At 38.6% G+C, this 22,634-nt stretch overlaps 1 protein-coding gene across 2 annotated transcripts; it reads right to left on the reverse strand.

The window, feature by feature from the left end:
* Positions 1-4,384: 4,384 nt before the first annotated feature.
* Positions 4,385-21,360, reverse strand: TK2 (thymidine kinase 2). 2 transcript variants are annotated; one of them, XM_035891541.1, is made up of 10 exons: positions 21,140-21,360; positions 20,845-20,882; positions 20,026-20,100; positions 18,568-18,621; positions 16,916-17,005; positions 15,336-15,409; positions 9,697-9,785; positions 9,311-9,390; positions 7,957-8,037; positions 4,385-7,556 (listed from the first exon to the last, which is right to left on the reverse strand). In XM_035891541.1, exons 1-10 carry the CDS (start codon positions 21,222-21,224, stop codon positions 7,458-7,460), a joined length of 765 nt encoding a protein of 254 aa, XP_035747434.1. In that variant the 5' UTR covers positions 21,225-21,360; the 3' UTR covers positions 4,385-7,457. The 2 variants fall into 2 exon arrangements, with proteins under 2 accessions (XP_035747434.1, XP_035747435.1); XM_035891542.1 differs by lacking the exons at positions 20,845-20,882; positions 21,140-21,360 and having other exon boundaries at positions 18,568-18,611.
* Between the last annotated feature and the right edge of the window lie 1,274 nt (positions 21,361-22,634).

Below are 22,634 nucleotides of genomic sequence, written 5' to 3' on the forward strand. Positions count from 1 at the left end.
CAAATCAGATCAGAGAAGGGTCCCAGTGAGCATTAGAGCCAGGATAAGGGATATCCTGTAGGTGGGAGTACTGTGTGAAAAGCATTGTGCTGAGAAGGAGAGTGAGCAGTATTGTTAGATCAGATCAGCTGTAAGCTGGAGTCCCAGCACTGAGAACCTCTGTCATACACAACAGCTAAATTTAGCAAAGCACACACTTACCAGTACTGTATTTCAGCACAAGCGTCAAGGCTTCTTTATACACTTGTTACCTAGAAAGACAGTTTACTTTAATGCTGCTTCAAGTAGCTTTTCCAGTGCCACTTCAATGCTAAGAATGTTTTGTTGTATCATGTATAGTTAAAATATTAGCTGAAGTTAATTTAGTACTAATTGTTATATTTGACTTTCATCCCCCAAAAATTCAGAGACAAGCACATGGATTACACTAGAAAAACCTCAGGAGCTAAAAATGCAAAGATTTGCTTTTTGAACAACTAATTGTTAAGTCCTGTCATCACCTGATTCCAGCACTGTAGGAGGAATAAAACTTTGACCAAGTTAACATCAAGTGACAGGACTGCCTTCAGCTTTGGATGGGATTGAGAGAAACAGGTATTATGAACATGCATACACAACTTAATATTTCTGTACTGGGTCTGGCTAGGACTGAGAATGCTTGATAGCTGCCCCTGGGGCGGTGTGTTTGGGATTTGTGTCTAAAATTTGTTGATAATACATCAGTGTTTTGGGTATCACTGAGCAGTGCTTGCACAGTGTCACAGGTTTATCTAACTATACTTCCCACTCCTCAGTGAGTAACTGGGGGAGGACACAGCTGGGACAGCTGATGTGAACTGGCCGAAGGGATATACCATGAGGTATAACAGCATGCTTGGCAAGGAAACTGGGATGGCAGAAGAAGGTGGGGGTTTTTGTCTACCAAGGTGGCCATTGCTCAGAGACTGGCTGGGTATTGGTCAGCTTGTGGGAGATGGTGAATTACTGTCATTGCATCACTTGGTTCCCCCCCCCGCCCCGCTTTCATTTGCTTATTAAACTTCTGTCTCAACCCAAAAGCTCTCTTGATATTGGTCTTCCTATTGTCCCCTGTCCTGCTGGGGAAGGGGGGAGAGCAAGCAGCTGCGTAGGTGCTTAACTGCTGGCTGGGTCAACCCACTGCAGCCTCCTTGCTCTTCTTTCAAGAACCTATCTGTTCTTCCTAAACATTTTGGTTTTTATAAGCTATACTTTCCCCCTATGGGGGTTATTAAAATTACATGTTTGAAATCTCATATTGTGTCAATTATTCAGGAACTCTAATTTAAGCAAAAACTTCTCATCACAAATGAAGATGTCTCCTAAGTATTAGATGACCACCAGTACTACAGGATTCATATACCTACCATCCCATTTTTATCTTTACAGTAGCCACACGAGGAAAAATATTTAACAGCAACGTATACATGAAAAGCCAATACAAAAGGAAACTAAAGACTACCACTTGAAAAGACACCATCTTGGGCATCTAACTGCACTAATGCCATACTGCTCACCTTCATTACACTTGTTCAGTTAACATCTATTCGAGTGAGAAACACTCTTATGTCTTGACTAAATTTACCCTGATGGGCCTGTGAACAATTGTTCCCGTCTTCATGGTACCTGGAATACAGGAGACATAGATCATAGAATGTTTTGGGTTGGAAGGGACCTTTAGAGGTCATCAAGTCCAACCCCCCTGCAGTGAGCGGGGACACCTTTAACTAGATAAGGTTGCTCAGAGCCCCATCCAACATGAATGTTTCCAGGGATGGGGCCTCCACTGCCTCTCTGGGCAACCCATTCCAGTGTTTCACTACCCTCATTGTAAAGAATTTCTTCCTTATATCTAGTCTAAACCTACCCTATTTTAGTTTAAAGCCATTTTCCACAGATCTTCACTTTGCCCCTGTTTGAGCAGAATTTTGGACCAGCATCTTCCATGTCCAGGAGCTTATGAACAACCTCACGTAGGAAAAACAAAATATAGGGGGCCTTTCAGAAGAGAGGAAGCATAGCCCTAACTTGCTAACAGTGCACCACAGTCCACAGCTCCACCAAGTCAAAGGAACAGTGGTGGAGATGGTAACAATGAACAATGTCCACCGAACAGTTAAACTGCACAAAATTTATTAAATATAAAATGGCCGTGTACTGAGAATTTACTTTTTGTTAATGTTTGAGTACCTGGATTGATGAAGAATCTCCTCTTTATGGCAGATTGGCCAGGACTGGTAAGTGTTCTGTCTGCCTTTGTAGGGAGAGCTACTATGCACTGAAGAGTCCTCTGGATATTTTCATCTGAGTTTCTTCTTGCTGCAAGAACACCTTTAACTTATCTTCCTGTACAAATGGTGGGGTTTTGAGGTCTCGTACTAGAAACTACTTTTGTATTTGCAAATTTCTGGGATCTCAAGAGACACCTGCTTTAAAGATGCTTGTGAGGAGACAGGATTTGAAAACCAGCTGAAACAAAAGTGCAGCTGCTTCCTCATGAGTAAGGTAAAACTGGGTTTAAAATCCTAGTTGTAAATACAGTCAGACCTGAGAAGAGGGACAGACAAGAGGAACCATATGATTTCTGACCCCATCTGCCAGTGTCCTCTTGTTGGTAGTAACCACTGCACCTCTCCTTGCCTAATTAACTTAAATAGGAGCAACCACTCAAGCAGCGCTGCTAGTCAGCAAGAGGGCTGCCTGGGCCCCTTTCTAAAAGACGGTGGTTTGTGTTTGTAAAATGTGTGCCTATCCTCTGGTGAGCTGACAGCTTTAATTGTGCTACAGCTGGTCCTGATTCGTCTATGAATTGAGTGGGGATTTACTGACAGATTGGATGTCTTTCTATCATAGAGACACAAGGCCAATTCTGTTCCCGAATTTATATGCTACACACAACCACTTTGAATGGCTCAGCTCTCCCAAGCCGTGGATTAGAGAAACTCTTTTGATCAGTGCAGACACAGAGCTCAGGCAGCAGACCTGGTAGCTGGGTGATACTCACACAACCTCTCCCCGCTGGGTCTCCTAGAATAGTTGTTTTCTCCCCTTAATATTTGTATCACGCATACACCCTTGCCCTGTCTGGAGATAAGGTTCTCAAAAAGCATAGCTTGGGTTTAGAACAAACTTTGTTGGCTTTAAAGCCAAGAATGAAATCCAAATTTCAGTGTTAAGACCAAAAAACCCCCAACCACCAAACCCCTCCCCAAAAAAACCCAAACCACACAACTAGACCCCAGGCAGACACTAAATTAATAAAGAAATTACAATTTGCTTCAGAGTTATAAATCACCATATCTTAAAAAACAATTCCCTGAGACACAGACAAAAGCATACCCAAGAGGGCCTGGCAAGGGCTTGCAAAACACTGATGAAGATACATGTTTCTATTGTTAAGAGTTGTCTCACCACAAAAAAAGACGATTTCTGAAACACTGCTTTATCATTTTCTACCTTACTTGTACCTAAACACTGGGTGAATAACCACCAGTAACCCACCACCACAGCTAAAGGTCCCACCCATTGGAAATTGATTGGCACAGCTCTCTAAGTGAGATAGCAAATTAAATCCCACAAGGCTGCTTTTTACAGCGTTGAATAGGAAAAAACCCTGAAATTAGGATTGGAATGGAATATAGTGCCATCTGCAGAGCAGCATACTCACAGTGGAAGTCCTAACAGCTCAACGCTTTTTCTGGGGGATGCAAGGGAGGAATGTATTGCTGTTACCAGGCAAAGGGCTCTAGGGTGGAACAGAGGATTCAACTCAAAGCTTTCTGGCATAAAAAGAAGTAAAATCAAGTAGTATGTATGCAATACACAGGTAACAAACAGAGCTCCTGTATTCTGTCACTGTGCTTATTGAACCTCTGCATGTTCAGAGAGCATTCTTGTAGGTGTATGTTTACACAACGCTCAGCAAAATGGTGCCCTGATCCTGATACAGCACAAATAATTATCGCATGCCAGCCTCTTAAAAAAATGTTAAATGATCAATTAAAAATTTGATCTGGACTAGACTACATTTCTCTTGCATAGGGATTAATCTACCAACTGCTAGTTTTTGTTCTGAAACTAAACTTTTCGTTTTCAAAAAAAGCTTGCAACTTTCTGTTGCCCCCTCAAGTGTGTGTGTGGGGGGGGAACACCACCATAATTCTCACCTGACTTTACCCTGCTTTAGAAATGCACAGTGTTTACTTAAACCTCCATATGCTACAGGAAGGACTGGCTTCTCCAAGTCCTGAAACAGCAAAGTAACTTGCTGGGAGAGCCATTATTCAGGGAGGGAGAGAGACCTTCAGGTCTGAATCTTAATAGCAACTGAGCAGAATACCCATCACTTCCTTACAGTCTCTGCAGGAGAAAGTGCACTGAAGAGAGATGCTGGATCATTTCCTGGTGTAGACAGTTGTTTTGTGTGCTAATTACACTGGTGAAAACAATTTTCGAGGTTTCTTAAGACCTGCGTTTTTGAACAGTCACCTCTGAAATGTTTAATCAAACTATGACCTAAACATGCTTCCCACGCTAGAAGAAATACACAAAAGGCCACGCTAAGAGAATGCAACTGTAAAATGTTTTAATTTTGCCAGTCTCTCTAACTTACTTCAAATCAATTTACATGCTGCTCTCAGATATTGATTTGCAAAGACACCTTGACCAGGACAAAGTAAACACCAAAGTCTGGAGAAGACATCCCTCTATCCAGACTAGCATGTAATAAAGAAAAGGCAATACAAAAGGAAATAATCACTTTTCACACATACTGCAGTTTAGATGTGGAACTCATTGTGACAGAAGTAATTAAATCCACAATAGCTATAATGTACGCAAAACCAGTTATGTATGGTTCAGTCTACAAGTATAGACTACGTCCATATTATGGACCAAATCTTAAAAGTCAAGAGAAGTGGCAGCTTGTTTATGCGATCCATTCCACTGGTACTGAAGATCAGTCTCCCTACAGAAAGAGCGTACTTTGTGGTATTTGGCGACTTGCTACCCAGTCACTGCTTCTTAGACAGTCATAAAAGGAACAAAATACATATCAGATGAATGCTGATTGCCCTTTTTCCCCTCCACTCATCAACTGAGAGATTTCAGGAAACAAAAGCAAATAAATTCCAGGCTTAAAACCAGCTATTTATGATTACTACAGTATTTTTATCTACACATCTGTACCAAACTGCAAACATTTTACATTTATGACATGTAACAAGCAACCCGTTTGGGTTTTTTCCCAGTTTTCATTAAATATCACAACCTTCCTGTATCTGAAAATCTATACATGAAAATTGATAGCAAAACATAAAACAAACATGTTCTCTGTAGCCATTGCATCTGTAATTTGTAATAAATAAGTTATAGAAATTATTCCTTCATATTCTATTATAATTACTAATATCAATAACCTCCATCCAAACTACTGGTTTGATATAATGAAGGAGAAAAAAAAAATCTGACCAAAAAGCGTAAATTGCTTTCAAAAGCTGAAAGGTAACAGTGCGGTTCTTTGTACTGTAAGATTCTCTGTACAAAATTATTAACTGCTATATTCTGGACCATGTGCAAAATATACATCCTTAGGTCCTACAACCCATAATGAATTAATAACAAACTGAAGATGTCCAGACTTCAAGTTTATAGAACTATTTCCAAAGAAATAGTTCTTTTGGTCTCTTTTGAAACTATTTTGAAAGTTTAACAAACTTTTTCAAGAATGACGACTAGCCCCCTACAAATAAGCTTCAATAAGTAAGATCATTACTTAACACACAAAAATTTTTAAGCTAGAATTCTAAAGCTTTACAACAGAACAACAGAATGGCAATACTGAGTTCACGAGCTTCAGTATACTAGCACAGTACTTCACTAGGAAATGCGCTCTCAGCACATTGATCATTATTAAGTTCTACTGATTGGGGAAAAAAGTATCCCACCAGGTGGCAATACCAAGAACTGAACTGCATTTCCCACCTTGGAAAACGATGCAGTCATTTCAACTACAATGCTTCTGAGCATACCACAAAACGAGCTGACACAAAACTACAAAATAAAGGCAGTGACGTGATCTCCAAAAATAATACCATCAGTTACTGTTCAAAATCAGGTGGAACATGGGAAAGCCAAGTAACTGAAAATTTATATCCTCCGACAAGTTACAAATGGCTGTAGTAAGTGATCAAAGTACTAACTGAAGTCTTGGACATTAGCTATTTTTAGGAGCATTCACTACAAAGCTATGACAGGTGCTCAACTACATTAATACGAGCATGTTTTAAAGCGCTGTTAACCTTGCTTGCTCCAATTAAACCAACCAAAACTACTATGGAGCTAAAAATTATATACCATCCTTCAGGTATTATTCTCAAAGAGAAAAAAAAGTAACATGAAAACAGTCAGAACTGCTGCATTAAAAGAATTGTCTTGAAGACAATACTCAGAGGGTAAAGCAGAAATTAAGAGCAACTCCACATTTTAGCTAACTAGGGCAAAGATGAAACCTCCACTATGTTTCTCTACTCTCCAAGTACCTGTAAGTCACAATAAACTGGTCAAGATATAAACCCAAAGAACCATCTGTATTTTTCTTTAAAAAAAGTACAATCGAAGAATCCAAAAGCATTAGGAAAAAACTTAATTTTGTTTTTTATAAACATTTGAAAGGAACAACAAATACAGTTCTGCACACCCTATGTTTTCACTAGTCCTTAACTCAGCGATGGTAGGGCCAGAGATTTCGTGAACACTGGAGAGAAATAAGCCCTTTTAAAAATGTGGCTTAAAAAAAAGCCTCGGAGCCATTCTGCAATTACTTATGAAAACATTTTTTTTTTCCCCAGTGGGAATTCAGTGGGACTATGCTAGTGCATTGTTGTCTTCAGAGCTACAGCTGTATTGTGATTTCATGTAAAGCAGAAGAAACTTACTGAATTCAATGAAATTGCATTAGTGAGGCAGGATTAGAGTAAGACCGCTATTTCAACCTGGCAAGACCTATTTAACAAAACTACTTTAACTTGATGCACTTCATTTGCTTCCTCTAAGAATAAAAAAGGACATCCCCCTTCTTGTACAGACCTATTTCTTTCAAATTACAAAAATAGGGTTGTCTTGGGGGGAAAAAAACCCCAAACAACTCAGGTTACTTATAGGAAGCAGCAGTGAAGTGGGAAATGGGAGAAACAGCCATATTTTAGCTGAACCAAACTGACACAGTAAAGCTGATGGAGAACGTAAAACATGAAAGGGAATTGGCTTATATTCTGTTTATGACTTGTTTCTGAACATTTCATAGCAGTAATTCCACAACGTTCTACAAAGCGTAATTCAAAAGCAAAACCCATTATATTCAGAAATATTGAATATACTCAAAATTGCCCCCAAATCAGAATTCATAAACAAGTTTTTTAAAATACAACAACGGCAGACATCTATAAATGGTGTTGCATATTATATGGGTTTAGTATTTGGTCACGGTTTTCTTCATACTTTTCTATCATTTTCTGCATGTCATGGTCAGCTCCAATAACCTTGAAAAGAAGAAGATGAACATTAGCAATGATGACACCATAAAACATGTTTGCTTTTGAGCAAAATAGAACAGGACTGCCACTGAAGCCAAACCAATATACTCCTAGAGATCTGTCGAATTAGCTTTCTGTTCAGAATTTGGCATTTATTGAAAAGCTACGTGTCTGATCCTGCAAACAATTGCAGTGAACAGCCCCTCAAATTCCACTGAAGAGACGGAAGACCAGACTTTCGTGCTATACACTCTGGATAGCTGTAAACATTTTTCTGAGATTTTCCTTCTCCAAAGTTTATTAGAAAAGCAGATTTATTTTCTGTTACCACTAAATAACACACTTAGTATTTGGAGAGTACAATCCTCCATTATGCTTAATTGGTTATAACTAAAATTATACTCACAAGCACTGGGCAGGAAACTTTGAATAGTGTATGTTTAATGAGCCACTCTTCATAGAGCTGGTGAATAGCTTCTAAATATTCCTAGAAAAGAGGCATTCAAGTAACACATATGCCCAGGGATGAAACACACATTGCAATTTTTACACATTTCGTAAGTAGTTAAGAACTACATATAAAATCCAGCATCAGATAGTTCCGCTAACAAAAATAAAAATCATCAGAAGGTTTCTGAGAAAAATGAATTCCCACTGTAAGGTTTTACTCCATGAAGAACCTCAAAGACACAGAGCTTACAGAACACAGGGCTCTCAGCTCCTTTTAAGATCAAGAACCACGTTTCTCTCCCATAGGTATAATCTGGCTCAAGATTTTACAGAGAAAAATACAACAAAGAGAAGTAAGGACAAAAAGGGCAAGGCTGCAAAGAATATGTATTGAAGGCACTTTCTGTGTCAGTGCGTTTTCCTAAAATTCCCAGTTCGCTTTCTCCTAACTCTGACTTGATTTCCTCTAAAAGCATTTCTGCCTGTCATCAACTATTAGGTTTTTTTCATGGAGACCACTTAACATTTTTCGTTCATAACTGCTCCGCCTCGCCCTTCAGTAGAGCTGCAAAGTAACGCAATGTCTCTTCAAATCCATTATAGCAAATATTTATTCTTCAAGGCAAAATTTCACATGGCCCAAAATTTAGCTCTTTGCATGTATCTTCAACTGACAATTGCTTCTACTCAATTACCCAACACTAGACCTTGCAGTACACAGTATGTCTTCTGTAACTACGTTTATTTCTGGTTCAGCTTTCTTTAGGAGAAAACTTGTTTAATGAAGGGCCATTCTGCAACTGTGACACAGAAAGCGATCTTTCAATTACTACATTTTATTTTTAAGCAGATTCCCATGCTAACAATTTTCAATAAGTTGCTTGTTTTCAGACCCAGAGACACTTTTCATGCATGAACATCCTGGTAATAGCACACAACAGAAAGTGCCCACATAAATCTTCAGCACCTGTGTGCACAGGTATTTGTGCTTCAACTGGGTGCCTTTATGCCGTTTAATGATACAAAAGCAATTGCCTTTTTACATCTTAGAGAAGATTAACAGTTGATTACTACTCCACCTAAACAGTCAGCTATAGTACACTGATTACTAAAACATAGCACTTGGGGAAGTCAGCGTGCGTGATAGATCATTTTTATAAAATAAGATTAAATACTGAAGTTTCAGTTTGCAATGGAAACAGCTGCACCACATTTTGGCAATACACTCAGGATATGATTTTAGCATGTAGATTGCAATCATTATGTTTTTAAAGCTCATTGTAACCACATATATTGAAGGAACTCCTTACCAGAGGAATGATCTTTTCCTCTTCTCTGCATCTTCTCTTTAATCTCTCATAACAAACTTCAGGAGAAGTCTGCAAATAAACTGCCATAAAAAAACCATAATAGTTATGTTCAAGGATCAGCTTTAAAAGCAAAGAAGAAACTTACTTCACAAGCTATAGAAGGAAAGAATCCCAATTTGGATACCACCACTGAACCTCCCCATTGGCGTTACTGTTAATCAATCCATGAAGCATCCACAAATTCATGCGGGGTGACGCTACATGTTGCAACCATTATTATATTGAATAATGTGATTATTTATGACCCAAGAAACAAGAATTATTTTTTCTCCCAGTAAGGAAACCCACCCACAAACATGCCCCTCCAGATCCCATCAAAATTTTACCTATCAAATCAACCGAAATATCAGTGTTGTTCTGGATCCAGTCAAACCATTCAGTTAGGACAACATAATCCACCTCTGGCATTTTTCCGCTGAATAAATATAAAAGTAATCACTCACTGAACAGCATGGAGAGATCCAATCTAAACTCACATTTTTTTCCCACCTGACTAAAATTACTCCAAATTTACTCCAGCGTACGCAAAATGAAAACAAGACCAATATGATGCCCACCCAAACTGAAGGCCTCATAAAGCATTGTTTATACAATAGAAAGGCCAAATCTTTTTCTTGTTTTAAAAAAAGTACTTAGTAACACAAAGTTTCTACTATTAACACTTACAAACAAACATTACTTGTTCTTCCCACAACAGTTAAAAAATAATTACTTGGTGACTAAGAAGAAAAACATTACCGCGTTGACATTTATACAATAACAACAAATTAGTGTCAATGGTTATTTATTGCTCAAGTTCTTTACATCGGGATTTCAAATATATCTGAACTACTGCAGTGCACATCACCAGAAAGGCTTGATTTACTAAGCAGCACTGACAATTCATTACAGAAGCCATACTAATGAGCAGTGAAAAAGTGTGTAAATAAAATTTACTCCCACTGTAAAAAAAAAAATCTGTGGTAAGAATACTGAAAAATTCAACATGCTTAATCTGAACTCTGTATTCAGAGAGCATAGACAATATTGGATATCACTGTCCCAAAGTTATCTCAGTAAGAATAATAAAATATCAAACAACTCATGTAAAAGGGAGTCTGTAGAGGACATATTAAGAATCACATATTACATTTTTACTAGTAGTGGAATTTTCACTTATTACCATATTCCTAAATACTCAAATATTACTAGTTTTACATTATTGCATCTTCAAACCGGTAATAGAAACACATATTCCACCCTCTTTCCTAAACGCCTCTGCAATAGAAATATAACAAAAGAGATGGGGTTGAGCGGCTCCTATCTTCTCCAGCTGAATGATTAAGACCAGTTGCAACATTTTAAATAGTGCCGATGAAAAAGATTCCACAGATTTCTAAACCGTTCCTCTGGCCACATGCTTTCATCACTGCCAAAACGGAGTAAAGGTAATCCACATAGATATTTCCACTTAAGTGTGCAAGAAAGCAAAACCTATATTCGTGCCACCTCCCTTCTTTATCTGCCATCCAGCTGAATATCTTGCCTCCCAAAGCACCCAAGAAATGGGATAACACAATTCACTGCTATTCTTCTAACAGATCAATCACATATGGCTTTGGGTAGCAGGCGTATACATAAGCCAAATACTGATTCTGCTACTTTTCTCCAAGATCTATGGGGAAACGAGGAAGGTCAAAAGGAATTAGAAGTAAGAAAAAGCCCCACTATTCATACCCTAAAAGATACATCCAGGTCAATTCTGCATGGACCTGCCCTGCAGATGACGTGCCTCCTTCGCCTTGCCTGTGTCACTGGAGTTCCCTGGATAATCCTGTGAGGATTCTGGATGAGGCTCAAGATCCATAAAGATACAGGTAATGTAAAAGGCACTAAAGGGTGTTTTCATTTCCAAAGTTTGCTGACATTTGACTCCTACCAAGTGAAGTTTTTACTGCAAAAGTTAAACATGAATGGAACAAGCTTTGTATCATAAATAACTATGAATTCAAATGGGACAAAGTGAATTGCTAGTGCTTACCCTATAACATATCATGCATACTCACGTGCACACATTTAAAATTCTTCTACAGTTTTACACCTAACATGACCGTGGCTTTCAGTGCTAAACTCAGATGTGCAATGGCAGTAAGAACTTGGATACTCATGCATATCTCTGCATGCCGGAGAAGCTCACAGCAATTGCTCACAATTTAAGCCTTCCATCATCGTCGTAAGTCTTACTCTATTTCTCTCTCTGGGAAAAAGCCTGCAAAGCCAAAACACAAATACTGAGTGACAGTGGATCATAGAAGAGCTGGTATTCCTGATATTCCCACAGCTCTTCATCCCTGGCTTAAAACTAATCGTTCTCCTAAAGGAGAAGAGCTTGTGTAGACTAGAGATAACAAGGGATTCTTCTCCATCTTTTAAGACTGGGACCCTGAGCAATACTTTCTTACAGAAGAGAAAGCAGAAAATAACCTTCGCTCTTTGCAGCATGCTTACCCCATTCAGTCTGAGCCTTATTTTGAAGTTCTGTTTCATTTTTACATACTTTAAACGGGAAGATGCCTTCCATACAGCTATTTAACAATCCGTTTGCTTCTGAAGATACCTGTTGAATAGCTTGAGCCTGAGGGGGCTTTTTGATAACATTTTCAGCAAAATTTAAAGATATGTCAGGTCAGTTTTGTTTTCCAGACCTTCCATCAGACAGGCATAATTCCACTTCTACAATGGGCAACCTCTCCTGTGTTCTCTGCATGATTTTTGCATGTTGACTAACCTGCACGAGAATTAGGATCACTCCCCTACAGAGACAGGAGATTCCTTCTAGGAAGTAACAAAGAAAGAAAAAGACTCCAGAGGATACAAAGGAATTTTCCTTTGCAAAGTCCATTTAGTTACAGAATGATTTTTTAAATTTTCATGCAGCAGTTAAACAAAAAAACACAGCGTGGGAAGCAATCGTTTTAAGTTACGAGGCCTTTCCCCTGCCACCGGGCACTATTATCTTTCTGCATAAAACTACCAAGGGTAAAGTATTTTCTCTTTGTTCCTCTGATGGCTAAGACTCCATCTTCTAATTTTCAGTCCTTAATGTATCCACAGCCTTTTTGTGTCTAATTATTCTTTTGTTATTATAGTCTTGCAATTTCAATAACTCCCTTTTTTTGTGTTTGCACCCGGTGTGCCCATAGGTGACAAGTGTATTCTCCCAACTTTTCTATACAATCTCAAGCTGGTTTTGTCTCTCTAAACAGGCTTTCCATTCTTTTGATCATACCAGTATCTCAGCTTCACACCTGTTTCAGTTTTAGTTCATAGATCATGAACAAGCAGTTAGAAGTGTAAAAAGTAATGTTAAAAAGCTCTCATAAAAGCTGTGTACAAAAGCACCAATATTTCCGTCTCCCTCCTGGAAGCCCTTTGCCAGATACTTCCAAGAGTCACATTTACTCTTTGCTGGGCTACACAACACTAGCATTATTTTGTGATCAATTTTTGTCTACAAATATATAAAAAGATATATAGATATTTCTGCTTTTCAACTTAAAATCTTTCATCTTATAGCTGAAATCTCTGTTATCAGTTCAACTGAATGACAGAATTTATCAGCATACCCTTTGTACCAAAGCATCAATCCAAAGGCTGATCCAACATGAGTAACCTCCTTCCAGCCTGATCCATCCCCTATCAGTATCTCCCTTCAGCGGGATTTCCTATCACATTACAATGCCATCTTCTGCATTTATGAATAATCGTTCATGAAAGTCTCCCAAAACCTCCTTGATAAATGCGTAACTTCAGACTGATGAGAATGCCTCTGGTTGGGGGGGTGGAATGTTACAGAACACAATTACTAGATTAGTCTTAACAGCATGTCTTGTTGGTTACTGGCTTTACATTTTTTGTCCAAAGCTTTAATTATTCTTTCCTTCATCATTTGCTCTGAAGTTGTGCTAAATACTGAGGCAGACGAACAACCTGCAGTTACTAGGACCACTTTCCCTGCCCCCTAATGTGGGCTCTATAGTAGTTGGTTTAAGTCACAGGGGTGGTACTACCTCTGCATTACAATACTTTCTCCTATTGCAAGATTTCACACGCTTTCAGAACTCTGAAATGCACTTTGTTTCTACTGTAGTTGTGGTTACTACTACTTCCATACTCCCGTTATCATCCTGCCTTTTCTTATATGCAGTTTTCTTCCCTGTATACAGAAATAAGTGTTGTTTTTTTGAGACAAGTCTAGGTATCTTTAAAGGACTACGACAGGCGAGGATAGGGCAGTGATCAAATAACATGGAGTAAAGCTATGGAACTGCTTGCCATAGGATGTCCTGGAAACTAAATGTTTACAGGAGCTTAGGGGGAAACTGGACAGGTTCGTGGAAAAAAATTCCCTGTGGGTTACTAAATACAGAGAAACCACTGCTGAATAAGGAAGCCCCTAAACTGTAAGTTACTGGACACACTCAGAAATTATCATAAATACTTAGCCTGTTCTCACACTCTTTTCAAGTACTTCTGGCTACCACTGGAGACAGGATATGAGGGAGAACAGTTTTACTTATTTTTTAATGTGACTCAAAAATAGCCATTTTCACGTAGCCCATATTTTCCCTTGTTTTATTTACAATCCTTTCACACACCCTTGTATCATATTTTGGTTTGCTATTGGTAGCATCAGCTACCTTCTAGCTTGCTGTAACAAAACAAAGCAAATGCCTTCTGTCCAACATTAAAAAGTGCTGAAGCCACGAAACATCTCAGATGCCCTTAAAAGTGTTACTACAAAATTAACAGACATTAAAAATAATATAATAATATAATAATAAGAGTTGACACAAGCAGACTTAGCCTCACAGCAACAAAGTTCTCAGTCTTTGGGACAAAAGCACTTTGTCGACAATATAAAAAAAAAAAAAAGTGATTAAAAAAAAAGAGAAAGACATTGCAGTAGATTTCCACTGCATACAGACTGGGATAAATAACATCTCTTTCTGGTGCTTCACATCTTACTGTGTGTGTGTCTCAACTTTCCAAGCAGTTCCAGTAACACACTAGGAGCTTATGTAGCATGGATGCCATCTTGTGGCCTGCAGCCATTCTCCCTGCAGACAGGGCAAGAAACTGGTTTTGTCCCTTAAGACCACTGAAAAATCCATTAAAACAACGATCTATGAGATACACTTCTCAATATAAGGTCAGCATTCTAAACAAAACAAAAAAAAAAAAAATCAGCGCTGATTACTGCAGTACTTTAGTTAGTATGTGATGGATGAGTTATACATTGACCAGGTCATAAATGTTTTTTCTATCTCAGGCCACAATCTTATTCCCCACAACAAAATAACCTGGGTTAGGCCCAATTGCTCTTCCTCTGGCCCAAGCACACCTGGGGGTGGGGACCCAATTCAGAAAGTGACATTCAGAGACAAACAGCTCTTGTTCTTTCTCTACTCGCTAGCCTACCATGGTTTCCAGGCTACTTAGATCCTATGAATCCTGATTCTGAGCAATAACATGTGAGGGCTGGAACGCTTCACACTCCGTTCCTGCCTGCAGGAAATGCCAATCCTGGATGCTGGGCTGGGTAACACTACCTAGGTTCCCTCCCTCCTACACTGTTATTCTTTATATCCTCATGGCTTTTGACCCGTTCAGTATGTGTTTGCTTTGATTTAAGCAAGACTTTTGTATTCAGCTGGAAAGCAGATAACTTCAATAAACGGTGTTCTAAATAATAAGATATTCTAAATACACAAGAGCACTTCCGAAAAAGGCTCTCGTCTGGCCCATGTCCTGCAGGTTTCATTCTACCGGCGGGCAACACGCCCCATACAAAACACACTGCCACTCCAACAAAGCACTGACATTTCACAGACCATTTAGATGCAAATTACCAAAGAAATAATCAGTCATTATACTTTTTTAATCTAAAAGTCAAGAAAATAAAGTAGAAAACCATATACCGTACCTTCGATACAAATTTTCTACAAAAATGTATTTTGCACTGTGTATTGATCGCTCCATCATTCTTATGGGGGAAATCTACAAAATAAAACCAGACAGTCACCGACTAGTTCACATTTTTCAGCATGCTTGTTTATTTTCAAGCTCACATTGCACATCACGTCCCTTACATTATGAAATACCTCACATTTTCAGTTCTTCCAGATCTTGTGATAAAAACATTTCCTGGGAGGGTGGGAACCACAAAAACCAAGTATTCTTAATCTTACTTACAGTCACTGCATTATTAAACACCTACATAACTAATTTGTTGTTCATATGCAAGTTTCAAAGGTAACTGCAGCAGCACTCAGCTGAGCAGCAGAAGTTAACTAGGGGGACAACGGAGCAGCAATCCACTTAGGACTTGCAGAGCAACAGAACTATTGCTACCTGAATTGCTGCCACCTTCAGGTGTGTTACTGTGTCAACAGCACAGGCCTAACATCAGAAAAACTGGAGGAAACAGAACTTTTTAAAGAAGTAATTACAACTGACAAAGTACTGCTGCCTTAGCCAGCCTTGCACATGTTCGAATAGCGCTTCATGTTGGACAAGAGAGATTTTGTGATGCTCTCTGGCCCCTGCAGAGCAAGGCACCCCGGCAGAGCTCCTTCCAACCACGTATTCCGCTCATTAAAGACCATGGAAGCAACAATTGCTCCAGCAAGGCTCAAATGGCAAATAACAGCAAAGCACAGATTAAAATGCAGGGCGAGCCTCAGGAATTTTTGAATGAACGTTTTCTGCAACAGAATGAGATTTCTATTACCTTGAAAAAACACCTCTTCCAAAAAGCTAATGATTATATATGCAGTATCACTATCATATGTGGTACTTCTGCAAGTTTGCCCTGACACAAACTCAGAAAATATAATGCAAGAACAATCATTAAGACATAAGCGTGCCACCTAAGATCAGATCTTGTAATCAGGGAATGGAAGATTTAGCACAGAATGTAACAAAAGGTGTTGGAAGGAAAGAGAAATGAACAGATCTTGGTAAAAAGGTAGAGTGTGTGAATCAATATAGAAAAAGAAAAAATTACCAAAAAAAAAGATGCAAACCATCTCAAGAAAGACAACAGAAAATTTCAGTGCATGTATTTTGGAGAAACAGCAAAAGCAGTGGCTAAATTTGTGCTAGGCAGCATGGAGCAGTAGAATGAACACTATCTTTAAAATTACCTAATGTTTGCCGAAGATTTGAAACAGCTAAATTTATATAGAGAGCAATTACAGTCAAGTCACTGATGTGTGATGATGAAGAGATTCGTGCAAGTCTAGCTCATAAGGGTGGTGCAAAAAAGGCAGTATTAGTTTGGGGAAGTAGAAGTTCTGAGCAGGTAGGAGGCAGATGTTTTGCCCCTGGAGCACGTGTTGAGCGTATCAACGATGCCTTTGCACCATAAAAATTCATACTCACTGCACGAACGAAGAAAGAATGCAAACAGCATCTTAACTTTGGATGCGAGGTTAATAATATTTATTACTCATAATCACATCTAACTCTTTTTTAAATTAAAAGAAAAATATGTTTGTTTACCATTGGTCTGGTATGCTGCTCCAACATTGTAAGCTGTACATAGGTCTGTAATGTTATCCCCCATCTTGATGCATCTTGATACATTAAGCCCTAGGGTTAGAGATGGAAGTGAGACAGACGGACATTTTGGTTAGGTCAAACAGCAAAAAAAGTGAAGTTGAGTATTTCGTAAGCTTTTGCACTACAACAGAATCGCTAAAAGAAGTGCATCAAAACAGCTGACACCAGCTTTGACAAAAATCAAGTAATCATTTGCTCTCCACAATGCAGTTGTAAGAATTACAGTCCTGGTCCTTAAGGACAGTAAGTGGGGCACTTGCAATGCTCGCAGAAGGCAACTGGAATTAAGTTACTTTGCACCTGGAACAGTCAGGTCCAAGGCACAGCTCATACGAGACAGTCCAAATATGTTTAGTAATTAAAAGAAAGGTATCTGCTACTCTATTTTAGTGCACTGACAGGCTCTCAATATACCCAGTCCATCCGGAAAGGCAAATACGGTTCCAGTAAGCATGTTCTGGGCCTCAGAAAAGGTGGCTTTTAACAGACAACTGTTCTTCCCAAAGGATCCCCAAAGCAGCTCTCAGATCTCCCACTCTCTTTCCGATTGCTGCAGTTCCACACACACATATGCTTACAAGCAACAGCCTATCCTGCAAAGCAGAGAAAAGATCTCACGCAAAATAAGACATCATCCACTGTCTATTTGCTGAGGTGACAAGCTTTAAGTCAGCAGCATGGCTTCAGTCCACAGATCTGACCTCTTTCTTTTCTCCTTGTCCAAAATCAGAATGAGAAAGTATTCTGAAGCACGCAGATTGCTGTGATGATGTGCAACACAGCCAAGCATGCCCCATCCCTTTACTAATAATAAGAAAGTAAAGCATCAGCAAATCCTAGTAGGCAAAATGTACTTTTCCAGAGGACCTATGCTAGCAGTAATTGCATCAAATACACGTTTGGGCATGTGTGGTTTGGGGTGGATCCACACCGCTATGTTGACAGCAAATTCCAGGTAAGCTTGAGATACCCATCTCAGCCAGCAATGAGATTTTTGCAATGGAGGCGATCATACGAGCAGGCAAGATTGACATCACAAACCACTGCAACCACCCCAGCAAAAGCGCATCGCAGATGTGGTCAGAGCCCTACACGCTGTCTCCAAGCACAGCTGTGACAAAGGGACATACTTGTGGGGAACGGTTCTGAGAAACGACAACTACCCCAAAGACAACAGAAGCTCTCAGCACCTCACAGGACTGAACTTTCCTGATCTTCTGCAGTCAAACAACATTAACCAATCAGATCCACCCCTCGCCTTCTGAGTGGCATTCTTCCCTTCTTTGAAAGAGGCATAACTAGATTTAGAACCAATTGTCACACTCACGGCTTACCTTTCTGTGAATTTCTTTAGCTCATACCCAGTAAAAGACCCAGTCCTTGCCGAAACCACATTATATATGCAACTTTTCTATTATAAGCTTGTCTTAATCACAGTAAAAGATCTTCCGCATCACGGAGCTTTATTTTTTTGCTATATGAGATTATGAACACACCTTTTGTAACCGTTTTGCTGACTGGCAGGAAGTCCTCATGCACGTCTTTCTAAAAGAAGAGTAATTGTAATTGTAGAAATAATTTCTGCCACTTACCAGGATATTATGACCACGAGCATTCCTCCACTTAGTCACCGGTTCTGTCAAAACCTCGTTAAAAAGAATTACTCCATGTTAAACATGTTTTAGATTCCAAATACTTGATTTGACCCTGCAAGTCTACAACTATTTGTAACGAACACTCATTCAGTAAGTCAAGAGTATTCATGACTTTTATTGGAAAGCTCATCCCTCTTCTAAAACCACACTGAATCCTGTCATACAAAAGGTAATAATGATCACTGGTATAAAAATAGAGAAATATCATTATACAACATCTCTTTAGCATCTTCAAACCGCCAAAATAAAACACTGGATTGATTATGTAATGAGCCTGGATATAATTTCACTTTCTCAAGTCAAAATCAGTACCCTGTAAGGGAAAGAATGGCTGAGCACCGACTGCATCTCAGTGACCTGCTCATTCCCTCACAAATTAATTTCTCAGAGTTAACACTTGTCAGCAAAGGAAAAGGGGATCAGACTGCTATCATGTTACTTTTCATTTTATTCTTCTGCTCTAACAAACAAAATGTATTCAAAACTTTTACAAAATTTGTCAGAAAAGCTTCTACCCTGAATAGGTAAAATCACAAGAGACTCATCTCGTTCAAACAGGGTCTAAAACTCCAAGGATGCTGTAAAGCCAGGCTTAAGAGAATCTGATAAGCCTAGGAAGTTAACTAGCTTTTTAAAAAAATGTTGCACTATATGCAAATTAAACTTTGCTGTCCTTTGGGTTATTAGTTATCTATTCCATAAGGACCATTCCTGTTAAATTACCAAGTAACATCTGGCAACTCCACATTTCTAGGAGGAATCCTGAGACTTGTTATCTAATGTGTTCCCAGGTCTGCCAGGAAATATATTAGTATCTGATGTACGCAAAAGCAATTGCTCACTGAGGTGTGACCTTGATTTTTTTTTCAATACAGTAAGCCTGCCCTTCCCCTAATCTTGTTCTAAGCAATACAAAATCAAATCCCATCCCAGTCTAAGGAATCTCCAGAAACAATTCTAACAGATTTTTCATTTTTTAAAAAAGCCTCCATTTACTGGGATCTCAGTTACACGACATCACTATTTTTGCATCATTCCTTCTTCATCTTTACTGTGCTTGGTACAAGACACAGCTAAGATTTCCGTGACATGCAATAGCAAGCAAGCATGCCCAAACACGCCCAACCCACATGGGTTGCTGTTCCTTTACAGAGGTACAAACTCTAAGGTTTTACTGATGGTTTGGCATCCTCTTACATATGATCTAAATTTCTCTTCTACACTTTGACTGTAAATAGTTGGGGGGAGGTGCACCAGTAAGTGCACTGGCTCACAGCCTGCTGTTCCTTTCCCATTAGCTGAAGAAAGGACAACACTTGTAAGTCAAGTCAATTTTGTCAAGACAAGCAACCGCTTAATGATGTAAATGAAGACAAAGAAACGTAGGTCCGGTACCTCAATGCTGGTAGTTTGTGCAAAATAATCCAGGCATGTTGTTTTTCCACTTGCAATGTTCCCCTCGATACATATCTGTTGAAAAACAGTATCACCTTTAAAAAACGTGCTATCGCATAGCAGTAAACGGCATATGTAAAAATATACTCTTTCCATACCAAGCGTACTAACTTCCCTATAATGTAAATAGATTATTTTATAGGAAGACATTGGGGATCAGTCTGGATTTTGTGCCTCCCCGCAGACCACCACTTTTTCTCTCCCGGCCATCCATACCTGTACCAACTGTCTCTTTACCAGGCAAGGGGCAGCTTTTCCTTCTGGCACCCCTGCAGCCAGCCCGCGCATAAATGCCAACTGAAGTCGTAACTTCAGTATCCATTAAAGAGCTTAAACCTTAAGATTCATTACATTTTTATTTTCACACACCTGCACAATAAACTAAGATAATTTTGCTTCAGCTGTCTTAAAATGATTTATAGGTTAAAGTAATTAGATTCCAAATTTAAAAAAACACCTTACAGGCAGGGTTTGTCCAGGACAACTGACGTGCTACCCGGGCCACACTGACCCCAAACCAACGCTTCTCACTACACGATACCAGGCGTTCACACAAATCCCTCACGACTTTATAGCAATTTACAGAACGAGATATGCGTAGGTTTGCACCGAGTAAGGCCCCGTCACGGGCCCACCACCGGGACACCACCCGGTAGAACAGCCACATCTGATGGCTGCCAATATACACACACTCAAGTTATAATAAAATACGAGGTTGCACATTTTACACAGTTTTCTGAAGGAAATGCAAATACTTACAACAGTCTTTCTATCATCTTCTTTTATCAGATGTTTATCTACAATGGAAATAAACAGGAGTTACAACCAAAAACTTTTATCTTACAGTTACACTGAGCCCCTCACTGTGAGCCCCTCCGTGAAGTTTTTAGGTTCCTTATTGCTTAACACAAGTATTTGCTAAATTACCAATCTTTAAAGTTTTAGGTAATCATTGGGTCACGTAATAGACATGTCATGGCATGCCCTGACACAGTTTTAGCTTAAGTTCCCCATTGCCCTTGACACTACAAAGAGTCAAATGGCAAGTGCCTACACTCTTGCAGCAGACTTCTGTCACATTTACTGCGCCTCAGTTCGTTTCCATTGGGGAAAAAGTGCATTTGGGAGAGGCCAGTCATGGTGCGATGCCCACTGACTGCGCAGGCCCAGCTACAAAGCTGGGTAAGGATGAAGACTTCAGGACACCGCCAGGACGGGCAAGCCGGATGCCGTACACCTCGAGGCTGCAGGCAGCGCTAGGTTTGCCGGGCCCTTAAGAAACGAAACACACGGCAAGGGCCGGATTCTATGATTCTATGATTCTATGATTCTATGATTCTATGATTCTATGATTCTATGATTCTATGATTCTATGATTCTATGATTCTATGATTCTATGATTCTATGATTCTATGATTCTATGATTCTATGATTCTATGATTCTATGATTCTATGATTCTATGATTCTATGATTCTATGATTCTATGATTCTATGATTCTATGATTCTATGATTCTATGATTCTATGATTCTATGATTCTATGATTCTATGATTCTATGATTCTATGATTCTATGATTCTATGATTCTATGATTCTATGATTCTATGATTCTATGATTCTATGATTCTATGATTCTATGATTCTATGATTCTATGATTCTATGATTCTATGATTCTATGATTCTATGATTCTATGATTCTATGATTCTATGATTCTATGATTCTATGATTCTATGATTCTATGATTCTATGATTCTATGATTCTATGATTCTATGATTCTATGATTCTATGATTCTATGATTCTATGATTCTATGATTCTATGATTCTATGATTCTATGATTCTATGATTCTATGATTCTATGATTCTATGATTCTATGATTCTATGATTCTATGATTCTATGATTCTATGATTCTATGATTCTATGATTCTATGATTCTATGATTCTATGATTCTATGATTCTATGATTCTATGATTCTATGATTCTATGATTCTATGATTCTATGATTCTATGATTCTATGATTCTATGATTCTATGATTCTATGATTCTATGATTCTATGATTCTATGATTCTATGATTCTATGATTCTATGATTCTATGATTCTATGATTCTATGATTCTATGATTCTATGATTCTATGATTCTATGATTCTATGATTCTATGATTCTATGATTCTATGATTCTATGATTCTATGATTCTATGATTCTATGATTCTATGATTCTATGATTCTATGATTCTATGATTCTATGATTCTATGATTCTATGATTCTATGATTCTATGATTCTATGATTCTATGATTCTATGATTCTATGATTCTATGATTCTATGATTCTATGATTCTATGATTCTATGATTCTATGATTCTATGATTCTATGATTCTATGATTCTATGATTCTATGATTCTATGATTCTATGATTCTATGATTCTATGATTCTATGATTCTATGATTCTATGATTCTATGATTCTATGATTCTATGATTCTATGATTCTATGATTCTATGATTCTATGATTCTATGATTCTATGATTCTATGATTCTA

This window comes from Egretta garzetta, unplaced genomic scaffold, assembly GCF_000687185.1.
Source record: "Egretta garzetta isolate BGI_Z169 unplaced genomic scaffold, ASM68718v1 scaffold23, whole genome shotgun sequence".
Taxonomy (NCBI): Eukaryota; Metazoa; Chordata; class Aves; order Pelecaniformes; family Ardeidae; genus Egretta; species Egretta garzetta.

What these genes read in the sequence shown, in the direction of transcription:
- TK2 (XM_035891541.1), bottom strand. Translation starts at nt 21,224, where the DNA reads ATGACTGGCCTCTCCCAAATGCACTTTTTCCCCAATGGAAACGAACTG. An exon ending in AGGAAAAGATCATTCCTCTG is followed by an intron (nt 8,038 to 9,310) that starts GTAAGGAGTTCC and finishes CCTCTTTTCTAG; the next exon opens with GAATATTTAGAAGCTATTCA. An exon ending in AAGTTTCCTGCCCAGTGCTT is followed by an intron (nt 7,557 to 7,956) that starts GTGAGTATAATT and finishes CTTCTTTTCAAG; the next exon opens with GTTATTGGAGCTGACCATGA.